The sequence below is a fragment of the Molothrus aeneus genome, chromosome 14, assembly GCF_037042795.1.
Source record: "Molothrus aeneus isolate 106 chromosome 14, BPBGC_Maene_1.0, whole genome shotgun sequence".
Lineage (NCBI taxonomy): Eukaryota > Metazoa > Chordata > Aves > Passeriformes > Icteridae > Molothrus > Molothrus aeneus.
Window position 1 is genome coordinate 10,175,508 of NC_089659.1, and position 12,919 is coordinate 10,188,426.

General features: G+C 43.0%; 1 protein-coding gene across 3 annotated transcripts in view; it reads right to left on the minus strand.

The window, feature by feature from the left end:
* GRIA3 (glutamate ionotropic receptor AMPA type subunit 3) overlaps positions 1 to 12,919 on the minus strand; it is a 142,376-nt gene that overhangs the window by 34,688 nt on the left and 94,769 nt on the right. For all 3 annotated transcript variants that reach the window (XR_010784539.1, XM_066559593.1, XM_066559592.1), the window contains exon 11: positions 5,992 to 6,368. Coding sequence is in view for 2 of the 3 variants with exons in the window: in XM_066559593.1 (XP_066415690.1) it covers positions 5,992 to 6,368 (377 nt within the window). In the remaining variant the exon portion in view is untranslated. The remainder of the gene's footprint in view (positions 1 to 5,991; positions 6,369 to 12,919) is intronic.

A 12,919-nucleotide genomic window follows, 5' to 3' on the forward strand; every position in this document is an offset into this window, starting at 1 on the left:
TATAGCAACTGAACATCAGCCTCAAAGTGTTTGGTCTGGGCTGAAGGATGGCAGTGACACATCACTGAGCTGGGTGGGGAATTTCATTGCCATGTACATTGCTTGTTCTTCAAATACAGCATGTTGACCAAGAATCATTTCAACTGCTGAGACAAAGCTATTTCATGATTTCCCTTAGCTCTACTGATACCATTGGAGGAAGAATCAATCCCAGACCCATCTGTGGAACCTGGGTGCTGTAGTCCTTGGTTTGTGCCAAGAAAAGAAACAGAAAACTCTTACCTGTTTATTTGTTTCCTTCAAGCCCCTCAGTGCCATCCCCAGACAGTGGGTACAAGTTGTCCTACCAACAGATGGAGATAGGCAAAAACCAAAAGTCTCATGATGCGCCCCCACCCCACCCACACAGGGGGGTTTGCTGGTAAACTGCCCAGTCTTGGCCAGAGCCTGAGATTGCCTGAGCCATTAAAAAATTGCCATTTAATTATTCAGAAAAAAAAAATTAAAAAAATGTATCCATCCAACATTAAAGACCATAAAAAAAAATCACCAACACAATAAAAACAGAGATCTCAATCTGGAATATGTGAGGGGAATGTGGGAAAAGGTAAAGCACTACTGTTCTCTCCTCTCCTCTGCCCAAGGAGCAGCAGCTCCCACTGAAAGGGCAGATGAAGGCTGGTTCCTCATGGATGATCTGGTGGAGGAGGCCTCCCTGCCTGTCTTGATGGACTCCCAAGAGGGTAAGAGGCTTCCAGGTTTCAGCTTGGGCCGTGGAGCTGTTGTGCTCACTAACACAAGGCTACTGAGCTGCTGCAAAGGGAATTTGCAGCAATATAAATACAGAATAATGCCTTCAGTCAAGGAATCTATCTACCTTTCTCTGCTTTCTTTGTAGGTATCATGTGAATGAGATTTCAGGGAGGGCTGCAGGCCTTTTTGGCCAGCTTCCTTAACAGGTAGGGTTGTGGCTTTAGCTATTTGGTAAAGCTTGATACCCTCTTACTTGGGCTGACACAATTTTCTCCAACTACAAATCAGCCTGCTGAACTTGTCACATAAGGCTTCCCTTGGAGCCAGCAGAGAAAGAGAGAAGAGCCTGACACCCTCAGAAAGAGATTTATCTCACTTGCTGTAGTGTGGGATAAATCTAAAGTTGTCCATCTGTCTCATAACTTCGGAGAGAACAAAGATGCCTCACTAAAAACCACAGTCTACTGCTTTCAGATGGCTGTGTCAGGTGAAATTCATCCTCCTTTAGTTCCTTTCTTCACTACACACTTTCCATCTTCAGAGAAGACCTGGAGTTGAACTTCTCCTCCCTGCAGTGATGTGGACATTTTCAGAGACAGATGGAGGAGGGGTTTGGCTAGCAGGCCCAGCAGATGAAACATCTCCTTCCCTACTGCAGGACAAGATCTGTCTGGAGTTTCCAGGTTCCCATGGCCCTCTTGCTTTAAGGTAGGTCTTGAAATAGGGAGAGGAAAAAAAAACTTATCAGGGTGTTCTGATAAATGCAGTGGAAGCATTGGGAATAAAATAGTATGTGTTCATTTTCCCTACAGTTTCCCACAGGAAATCTCTTACTTGCATTGGTAGCTGCCCCTTCTGTTGGTAGGACAGATGGGTTGCTAGGATGGAGATGTGCAGAAGATAAGTGTTTTCCAAACCAGTGAAACCTCAAGTTGCCATTGCTGCAACAATAAAAGGTTTGTGCCAGGCTGTATGTTCAGACAGCATCCTACACACTGAGAAAGGTAAAAATACCTCACCCCAGAGGTCTGGCAACCTGCATGAACCAAGTCAGACAGATACAGCACAAAGACCACCTGAGAGGCAGGAGAAGATGGGAACAGGGGGATCCCTTGATGAAAAAGGCACTTCCCCGAGGGTCCTACGTGCAAGAGAGGGGTCTCGCTAGATGGGGACCAGGGCTGTTCTCAGAAGAATTGAGGTCACTTCAAAGAAAACTGGATGTCACTAGAGTTGTTTCTCCCAGAGTCTTCCAAGGAGCACAGAAAGAAGGATTAAACAGCAGCTATTACACGGAGCAGTCTGGGATGACATAGCTGTCACTTGGTGTCACAGAAAGGGCAAAAGAAAAATCAAATAAACCACAAAGTTGACACTGAAAGAAAGACAGACAGAGAGATGAAGAACAAAAACATGGACAATCATGGCCTGGCAGCCTCCTTGACCAAAGAACCCCAGTTTGCTCCATCCATCTGCTCAAATGAAGACTCCTTATACCCACTGCAGGGGCTGGTGTAGAGGGAGGAAAAGGGTTAGTATAGGTACACTGGGCTGGTAATCAGAGAGTGCTGTTTGGTTTATACTGTGAACCACAGAAATGTTTTTCTATTACTCAGATAATAATTATAGAAAACCCAGTCAAGCTTCTAATACCAGCACCATTGTTTCTGATGCAAGCCATACCTGTCCAAATGTGCAATAATGTAATTAAAAACAATCAATTAATGCTTTAGCTTAATATAGTCTTCCAAATCACCTCAAATTGTATGGCATTATTTTAAAGTGAATTAGAGTGCTAACAAATGAGAGGAGCAACACAGGCCTGGAACAACAGGATTATAACTCAATTGTCAAAACAAAGTCAGATGGTGATTTCAAAAGCAAGTAAATAGGAAGAGCGCATACCTTGAGAGGAAATTTAAAAGGAAGCATGGAGTCAAATGAGAGCAAATTAGTAACAAGAGAAAAAACAAAATAAACATTGAAATTCACATTCAGTTTCCAGGAGAACAATACATATAATACATTCAAACAGAACTTCATTTATGAAAATAGCTTGCATTTTGTTTCTGCTCAAGGCCATAAAAGATATTTGATTTCCTATATTACAGATACATAACAAGCTTCTCACACTACTCCATTTTTAATTGGGCTCTTTGGATCGATATAAGACAGTTGTTATGCTGACAAATAACCCTGAACACCTGTCCTCGTGTGGAGCCATGGATCCCTGAGCACAGCTCAGCTGGTGCCCCCAGGCTCTGGGCCCAGCCCTGTGCTCTGTGCACACCCAGCCAGCCGCGGCCTCGGGGACACGAGGGGCACACACAGCATCTGAAGCACCGGCTTGAGATGCTCCAGCACAGGAATGGCAATGGGAGTTTCAGGAATGTCAGGTTACCCTCTCATTGCTACTGTGAAAATCCCACAAAGACATTCCCATGGCCTTTAATAGGAGTCTCTTGAGTCTTCTGCTGTGAGAGCAGGGACCTAGAAATACACCCTCTAAATGACCAACCTCGAGATAGTTTTTGATAACCCCCCTGTCTTTTTCCATCAGCAATTAATTAATGTAGCCTCTTTGTTCCACATGAATAAAGAGCACAACAAAAATACATGCTCTCATAGAGATTTCAAAGATACTTTTGCTCAGAACAGTGTTACAAATTTGACTGTGTTTTTTCCTGATTCCATTTGCTGTATGCATCGTACATAAAAGTAAGTTTAATAATCTACTTTTGATCCCTCAAAAGTGAATTTTCAATGCTTTAGCTCACTATGCAAAAAACACAGCAGCCTTTGATAGCAGAACAAAACTGCTGAAATAAATGTTGATTACATCAAGGGATGCACTAGCCCTCAGCCTTTGGCTGCTCTCTGATTCTGTTTAGACGACTCCTATTAAATACAGAGAGGAGAGTATAGGGATATATCCTCTGGAATATCCACACAGCATACTCACCGAGGATAGATCTAACTAGTCATTAGATGTCACAGCTGATCCACACAAAGGCAGCTGAAAGAGCCTTTATCAGCAAGTACAAAAGTGATCTCTCCAGACTGCTTGTCGGCATCTCTCTACGAGTGCTGTATGCTCTCATATAAGAAATTTATTCAGACAAAACTCACAATGGAAAAATGAAGCCCCTTTTAGTGGCAATAAAATAGTATGAAACATTCATATAGTCAATGTACTGTGAATGGTGTAACCTTACAAAGATACAGATTAAGAATGGAATACTTGGGAATAGTCCCTTCCACGGAAAAGAAATTTGACATTTTAATCAACCTAAATCAACATATCAGTCAGAGGAACAGTGTTTCTGGAATTTAAACCAAAGTATTACATTTCTTTTTTTTCCCTGTAACAATGCATATAACTGCCTGGAATGTTATCATGGAAGATAACAAAGTAACTGGACAACATCTTCAAATGAGGGCCATATATTAATACTGAGCTAATAGTTTCTGATGGACAGATAAAATAAACAGATATACTGCTGTCTCTCTCCTTTTTATTTTTTTTTTTTGTAGGTATTTCCAAGGCACTTATTGTGGTTGTATTGAAAAAATCCAGTGCATTCCACTTGTTATATAAGGTAAATGGCTGACCATGCCAAAGAGTCACATGAGAGCTTCCCAGAAATCCTGTGCACTTTTATTTAACTGTCAATAATCAGCCCTAGCAGAAATGCCCGCAGCTTTCCATGTGATGTCCCAGTGCTTATTTCCCGGTCCTTTATATTGGTACACACATGGTCAACAGCAATTTAAATGTTATCACTGCTCATCCCCGTTAACAGCAAGCACTGGGGCAAAGTGTCAGTGCAGGTTTGAGGCATAAGGCAGAAACAGGGAGTGCAAACAGGGGGAGGAGGCCAACAGCTGTCACTGCACAGGGAGCAGCACACCCAGACACCAGGAACTGGGGACACTAACAAACACAAATTTATAGGATGATTATTGCACTCTAACAGACAAAATCACGATCCTTCCCAAGAAACTTCATAGATATTTTGTCACTTGCTTCAGTGAGGTAACTCAAGACTCCTAATGCTATATGGACCAGGAAAACCTGGCACCTTTTCAATGACTGAGGTATTGAAAAAGGCAGCGTGGAGATCAAAAAGGTGCATTTTGAATGTCAGTACTTAGGGAAAAGATCTCTCTCTTCCTCTCAATAGCAATTTTGTTAAATGGAAAACTGCATTCTGTTTGTCTCAGCAGGTGTTCTTAATAAATAAAATAGCTGGAAACTGGTTATTAAATTATTGTCATACATAAAAGAATTATTGCTCCATCACTAAGAAACTAGATAATTTTACTGCTTATAACAAGCACATCACCAAAGTATTTTACCAGTGTAAATGCAGAAACATGATAAATGTTATTAAAAAAAATAAATCTGTGGTATTCATTGTTCAATTAGAAGGAGCTTCACTATTTTAATCTGGTTTTTAAAATACTTCTATAAAAAGAAATATAATTCTACAATAGTTAATAGCAGTGCTCTCTGTTAAAATTGGTACTAACATAAATCATACTTCATTACAGCCTTATCCAGAAGGAACATCTTCATGAATAAGAAAAATCTTTATGGAAACTGGCAGTGCTTATTAGACCATATTGACTACGAACAGAGGGACAGCAGATTAGACTGGACTGAAATAACAATACACACAGAGGACAGTAGCACAGTACATCTGGAGACATGAACATATGCAAAATGGTGGCAAGCAGAAGGATGAAAGGATGGCTCAAGAAGAACAAAACTGGAGAAATTAGGCTCAAAAGAAAGTAAAAAGAGTAGCAGAAGGCTTGATGGGAGTGGAGATGCTTTAAAGTGCTGTTGCATGTGACTTTTAAAAAGAAATCTTATTTTGCAAAGCAGAATGTGTTATATGCACCAAGGAGATGACCGTAAAATGAGATATGCAGCAAAAACACGGTAGCCCTCCAAGCATTGCTGAAAACAGAAAACCCTATGCATTTTACAGCCTCAACATGGTGAATATAAGTTTGGCAGAAATGCATAAATGGCATTATAAGCAATGCACTTACTCTGGAGGCAAATGTTAGCAAACATGGTGGCTTGATGAGGATGCTGAATATTGAATGGAAATGTCAAAATAAAAAAATTGGAATTAAAAAGAAATTTGAGAAAGTAACATATATGCACCATGGTATCAGAAAATGACCATAAAATGCAAAAAGGTGATGGAGTGATATGGAACAAACCTTGGAGAAATATCGCATCCTTGCTGCATAAAGGCACCCAGGGAAAACCAAAGGCTGTTAAATATTCCAAACTCATTTGGAGGGTCAGGAGGATTCTGAGGGTCACGTGGTTCTTCAGTGTTGTCTTCCAAGTGCCACTCATAAGGGCTGAATCTGCTGACTAGGAAAAGAACTACGCTGACTCCAATGTAAGCAAAGACTATACACATCCAAATTTCATAAGCCAAAGGATCCAGGAAAGAGAACACGCCTGGTTTAGATTTCTGAGGCTTCTTGATCATGATGGAGATGCCCAGGCTCATAAAGGGTTTGGAAAAGTCTATGACTTCTTCTCGTACCAATGTTATGGTGAGGGGGGCAACAGCTATATCTGCTCTCTGAAAAGGGAAAACAAACCCAAGTTAGTTACAACTCAGACACAACAGAATCAGAATCTAGAGTCTCAGGCTAATGAATCAGATGATAAATTACAAGAGTGAGTGGAAATAAATTCTTTGCAGGCTATTTTGCAGTCACTGTTTAAGGACTACATGATATTAACAGAAAATTATTAACAAGTAAAATTATAATCAAATCTGTGCAAGGGGCTCATGACAGCAGCAGATATTTCTATTAAGTTAAAATGGATGAATAAACACTACACAAATTGGACAGTGAGATGGCAACCAACACAATGTCATTTTCTAGTGATGGTCTGTAACCACCCATTTGTCTTGAAGACTTTGGACAAATTCTGTGTTTGCTATGTTTTAATTTTCTCTTTTCCATTCTTTCAGCAAGTTCTCTCGCCTTACTGATTAGTTCAAGATCTTTAAAAGGAACCCATGAGAAGTAATCCATCACTGAATTTCAGCTGCACTTGGGTGCTGCTACTTGCATGCTCCTTTAAAACTCCACTGCAGTAAGGGACAGAAGGGGGAGAAGAACCAGACACACCCTTTCTGTGGTCACTGAAGAACAGTTAACACAGATTTCTGAATGCCTGAGGAGTAAATAGCCTGGATAATCTGAGGAGAATGCAGTGTCATGTCTGCCCTCCTATCATAGAGACCTTGGCTCTACAGGCCTGTAACAGACTGTGCTCTGGGGCTGTGACACCTGGAAGCACAATGGCATCTATTGCATCATTCATCATTCACCTGCGTGCTGGTGAACCAATACCCTTCCCTTCAATCTATACATCCTTGCTGGATTCCATGAGTTGGCAGGCATGTAAAAACAAATTACTTAGTTTCCTGATTAAAAATAACATTCCAGAATAGATTTTCAACATATTTAAGTGTACCTGTATTTCTATGCTATAAAGATTCAAGTCATACTACTTAGATACCCTAGCCTTGATCCAGCCAAGTACTCAAGCAGGTGTATTTGTATGAGAGTGGAATGGAATGCTAAAAAAAGAGCCCTTTTCATTTGAAGAGTGTTATGAGAGCCTACATACACTATTTTAAACACTCTAAATATTCATGGTATTGATATTTTTAAAGAAGGTCTTTCATTGGTAATTAAGAATTTCAGAAAGAAAAAATGGTTCTTAGGGAAACCTTGACTTATCAGTACCTAAACCACTGTGCACCTTTTAAACAGATTTTTTTCCCCACTAGTAAATAGGCATCTCTTTCTGGTGGAAAAATAAAATCTGATTAAGTGGAAGTTTGAATAAAAGTTAATGGGAAGTGTTAATAAGACAGGATTAAAATCTGTGCCATAAAATAATTGAATATGCCTTTATGTAAATCTGATGGTGATGTACGTGACTGTCATTAATATCTGGTCTGCTCCTCCTCCCAGCTATTGGTTTGGGTTTTATAATTGATAAGCAGAAATGGCAAAGTCTTCTCATACAGCTGATCAGAGCACCATGGGCTTGGTGCCTGCTGGTGCTCAGCAGCACCGTGCAGCCATCCTGGAGCACTGCTCAGGGTTTGCAGACCAAGGCCAGTGACAGCCTTGTCAGATGAGGGCTGGCCCTCCCCACAGCTGCCTCTCTCTGCAGGGCACCCATTTGCACACTCAGCCCCAAGGTTTGCTCCAGCCACCCAGGAACATCTCTCAACAGTTCCTACCAGCATGTACAGCTACAAGGTACATGCACAAGTTCACTGCTCGGAATAATCTGATAAAACCATGCCTGTGCATGTAAGGAAGCCACTTGGAAATCATGGCCCTGGGTGCCCCCTCTGACAGCCCTGCTCAGTCCCTTTTGACAGTCATGTGTACTGGGACACTGCCTTTCCCCTTGAGTAGCCCTTTCCTCAAGGAGAAAACTTCAGCTGATTTGTGGTCACTTACTACAAAAATCTATCTGAACGTGGCTTGAATATAAAAACTGAAAATGCCTTTGGATGCCTGGATGTTTCCTGGCTTTGCAGATGAATGTGTTCATCACCTAAGTAATGGAGAGACTGGAGGGGAGGATATGGGTAGAGTGAGGTAACATCTTTGCAAGATGTTGGAACTTGTTCACTGAGGAATTCCCCCAAAACATGTATTTCTCTCACAGCTGATGGTTGTTGAGCTCCTGCTAAATACCAGATGTCTGCAGTCAGGGTGAGATTCACACAGAATATAATTTTTAAATATAGTCAGAGTCCACAGCCAGCTGGAAGACTAAGCACTTTGACCATGCCACTGTACTTCCTGTTGAACTAATGAGGTACTTACAAATTAATCCTTATTAAAGCAAGCTTAATGGATCAGGACCCCTGTGGAGACTTAGCAGTGGCTCCATGTGAAGTGAAGCTTAGGTGGGAGGCAGGTGCACAGGGACTGCCAGCCTTGGAACACCCCGTCAAGGGGGGGAAAGGTGCTTCAGCTGTAAGAGCATTTAGTTTCTGGAGCATTTTCATGGACTTGGAGAATTTTAATTCTCCCAAAGTAATATTTTACTTGCTAAAGTAGACATGTGGAACTTTTCCTAAGTGCTGATGCAGCATGCAATAAGGTCTGTATCTCCTTCATGCCCAGCTGAGTTCATGCAGGATGTTCCTGTAGGGGGATGAAGCTGATGCTGAAGCACAGACAAATCACTTGTTAAAGCCCTGATTGTTACCATGTTCATATCATACAGAGCAGATTTCTTTGTAAATAATTTCAAACTGCCTTATAATATTAAATGGGATACAAATACTAATTTTCTGATACATCTCAGTCTTCCTGCTTTCCTACCATCCCTACCAAAGGCATTCACTGTATTGGAAAGACCATCCTTTCTGTTTCTGCAGAGGGAACAAGCATGGCCACACAAGGTCTTGGGAAACCAGGGCACTCTCAAGTGGACCAGCTACAATCCAACACCCAAACCTGGATGTTCACCACTTCCCTGAATATTAGCTGCACTAGGGAGGTTAAAAAACAGTTCTCTCTTTGCTTATTTATTTAGAGATACAGTATTTGAAATGGAGAGCTTATGGAGAGCTCTAAGCACCCTAAAGGATCATTAATAACTGCAGCACTGTTAAGAATTTCCCTCCCTGTTATGGCTGCAGATAAGCAGAACCCATACAAATTGAGCTCGATTAAAAAGAACACAACCACAAACATGTCCTTCTTCGTACAGAACTGGAGAGGGGCTTAAGAACCTCAACAACTGAGCTTTGCTAATCACTCATGACTAATGGTGTTTCAAACATCATCTTCACTGCATTTGAGCCAGGCAAGAAATGTCATGGATTCCTCTGAGGCTTGTTCTGTCTTTGCCTACTAGTGTGGGAGGGATGGATTTAGAGAGGACAGACAGCACAGAGGCGCTGCCCACTCTGCTCAAAGATGACCCCAGGGAGCTGCAAACCGCCAGACTCTTATGGAGAGGGAGAAAAAAATAGCAAATGGAAATATCCTTCTACATGGAGAATGAAAAATGATAAGATGTTCCACCTCTGTAATCCAAAAGGAGGAATGGGATTCTTCTGCTTACAGACCTACTGATGACTCTCCCAAATCCAAAGCTGTGCACTAGAGACAGTGAGATCTAGGCTGTGCTCCTGCTTGCAGAACTGAATGCCTCCTTTGCTCAAGGGTCACTTTTCAAGAAGTGGGTCTGGACTGCAGTCACTTTGTGTGACAGGAAGCAGGCAGAACCCCAGCTCTGTGCAGACTCCAGCAGAGGGACGCTGACTGACGTCCATCAGCAGCCAAACCTCTGGGCACCCCAAAAGTGCTGAATGCAGGTACACAGGGGCACCTGAAGGGACTGTGCTGCAATGGTGACTGTCTCTGAGCATGTTTTAACACTTCTCAGTGCAGTCTGAGGTTTCCAGGTAGCAGAAAAGAGTGTCAGACAGAGCAACACATCACCTGTGGTATCAGCTGGTAAGAGCTACCTTTGTAAAGGCAGTCCAATATCCCCAAGGATATTCAGGGTGTGTTGAGAGGCCAGGTCATGGGGGCAATGTGGTTTTAACACATTAGCTCACACTTATTTAAAGCCAACAGGTCATACCTGACTAGCAACATGCTGCATTGAAGCCTTAATGCGCCCTAGCTGAGCAGTGTAAAAAGGCATTAAGGTGTTAAAATGACAGTGGGCCCCATCTGCCACAGTTTGTCAAAGTTAAGTCCATTTGTGATTTCTGTGGATGCTCACAGCTCATCCTGACACACTCCTGCCATTCACAGATGGAGACATAAAGGGTACATCTGCTTTTGGGGCTGTGGACATATGTGTACTCTCTCTGCCTGTGCTTGGACTCAGGTCAGCCAAAGCCCAGGACCATGGCAGCGTGGCTCTGTGCCAGGGCTGTGTTCCTGTCCCCCACCACAGCTCAGCCTGGCCAGGGACCCCACATCTCCCCATGTGTACAGGGCAAGGGTCTGTCTGAGCTGCAGAGCAGCAGCGTCACACAGCTGCCTTTGGGGACCTGTACCTGGGCTTCCCTCCTGAAGAAACCAGGAGTGAGGAGCAAAGGACAAGCCTCACCCACTCATGGCATGGTCAGGCTCTGCCACAGACTCAGAGCATGTGGGATTTAAGGAAAAGTAGGGATCAAATTAGTCTGCCTCTCTGCTCTGATTCAAAGGCTGTATGTGCCATCTTCAGTATTTCTGCATGCTGCTGGCACAGCCAGAGGCCAGCCCCACACAGGGTGGGTTGGTCTGCTCAAGGCAGGGGATGTGTCGGCCGTCCCTCTCTGACAGACTGTGGAGGCTGCTGTGTTCCAGGGACTGCCTGTTCCTTACATCCCTGCTTCACTCCTTTGTGCTATTTTACATATTGAGAGGTTTTTATAAAGGCTTGTTTCAACCTGAGCAGAGTTTTAAAGGCAGTAAGGTCTGGCTGCTCTTTTCATTCCCAAAGCATTTGTAGTTACAATTAAGATCTGTGTTAAAAGTACTGTCAATTAGCCTCAGCGCTGTGAAAAGCACCAGGCCCGGGGAGGGATGGCTTCCCCTGGCTGAACAGGGAAGGAAGAACAGCAGCCTGCTTTAAAAGGGGAAGGAGAAATAAAAGCCTACAGAAAGAGGCTGACCCCAAAGAAGAGAAAAGACGACTGTCTAGTGCTCAGCAGCTGGTGGGTACAAAGCCCTGAGCACAGGGGCCGAGGGAGCTGCTGCTGCTGCTCTGCCCCAGCCAAGGGCACGTCCTCAGCCCCTGGGTCACTGCAGGACAGCACTTGCCTAGCTGGATTGCTCTGCTGGTTAGATTTAAATAGCAATTCAGTCTCCTGGACTAAGAATGATTTAGCTACTACCCTTCTGAAATGTCCAGGAAAAAAGCTTTACCTATTTTCTATTTTTATTCTGTTTAAAATTTCCACCGTTCTTTGGAAATTTCTCTTAGCTTAAAAAAATAACAGTGTTTGAATGGGTATCTGGTAGGATGAAGAGTTTTATTTTGACATATTGGAGTGAAAGAGCAAAATTAAGGGTTTTTTTTCAGCCTGAACTGACACTTTTTGATTTATGAAAAATCAAATACATTTCCTTTTATACCAAATTTCATTATGATTATTAATTAGTATTAAAATTATCATTACTACTGCTATCACTAACATTTAAAAATTGCTAACAAACCACAAAGCTCTGTTATTCCCTCTCCACCAAGCCTTCTGGGTTCTCCTGCCTGAAGCAAAGGAGTTTGGAAATATCTGCTCAGGCAGAATTCCCTGCCTCCAGGGCTGCCATCCCTCTGTAACCAAGTGCATGGGCATAGCCCTTTGCAAAACTACAAGGCCCAAGGGACACAGCTGAGATTGTCCTTGACTTCAGGGACCCTACAGTACAGCAGACTTTTATACCCTCCAACCAGACCGGATGTGATATGAGACAGGGGAGGGAGAATTCCTAATGGGAAGCATTTTAGTGTGTAAATGTCAGTGTGTAACTCTAGGGACTGCTCCAGTCAGCCCAGCTGATGCCGACCTCCAGTGAGTCCTTCACTGGAGTCAGGGCTGTGCCACCCTCCAGAGCTGCAGCAGGGTGACACAGCCCCCCGGGTGCTTTGGGATCAGCTCAGTGCAGACTGGGGCCCTCCCCTCCAATGCAGAGTCTGGAGGCTGCCCTTTCTCCCTGACTCTGGACTGCATTCCACAGGAATGGAGAGCAATAGTAACAATCAACTAGCCCAACCTAAACATTAAATACAGTTAATTAGGGTTTTAACATTAAAATGACAAGTCATTCATTTCCTATGATTGTGCCAAGAGCAATTTTAGAAAAGAGTTGCATGCATGGGGCTATGCAAAAAAGGGTTCAGTATTCAAAAAACTGGCTGAGATGCTCCAGCAGTGCCAGGTGGTGTCAAGGAGGCTGCTGGGTCAGGAATATGCAGTATTTGACAAATGCCTAGTCACTACTTATCACTTGAGACAAATGCAATCTAAAGGATTGTGTTTCTGCCACAGCTCAGCTGAGCTGCTGGGTAACTGGTACCAAAACCAATCAGGCTCCTTTCATCCTACCAAGTCTATCTTCCACAGATGCTAACAAA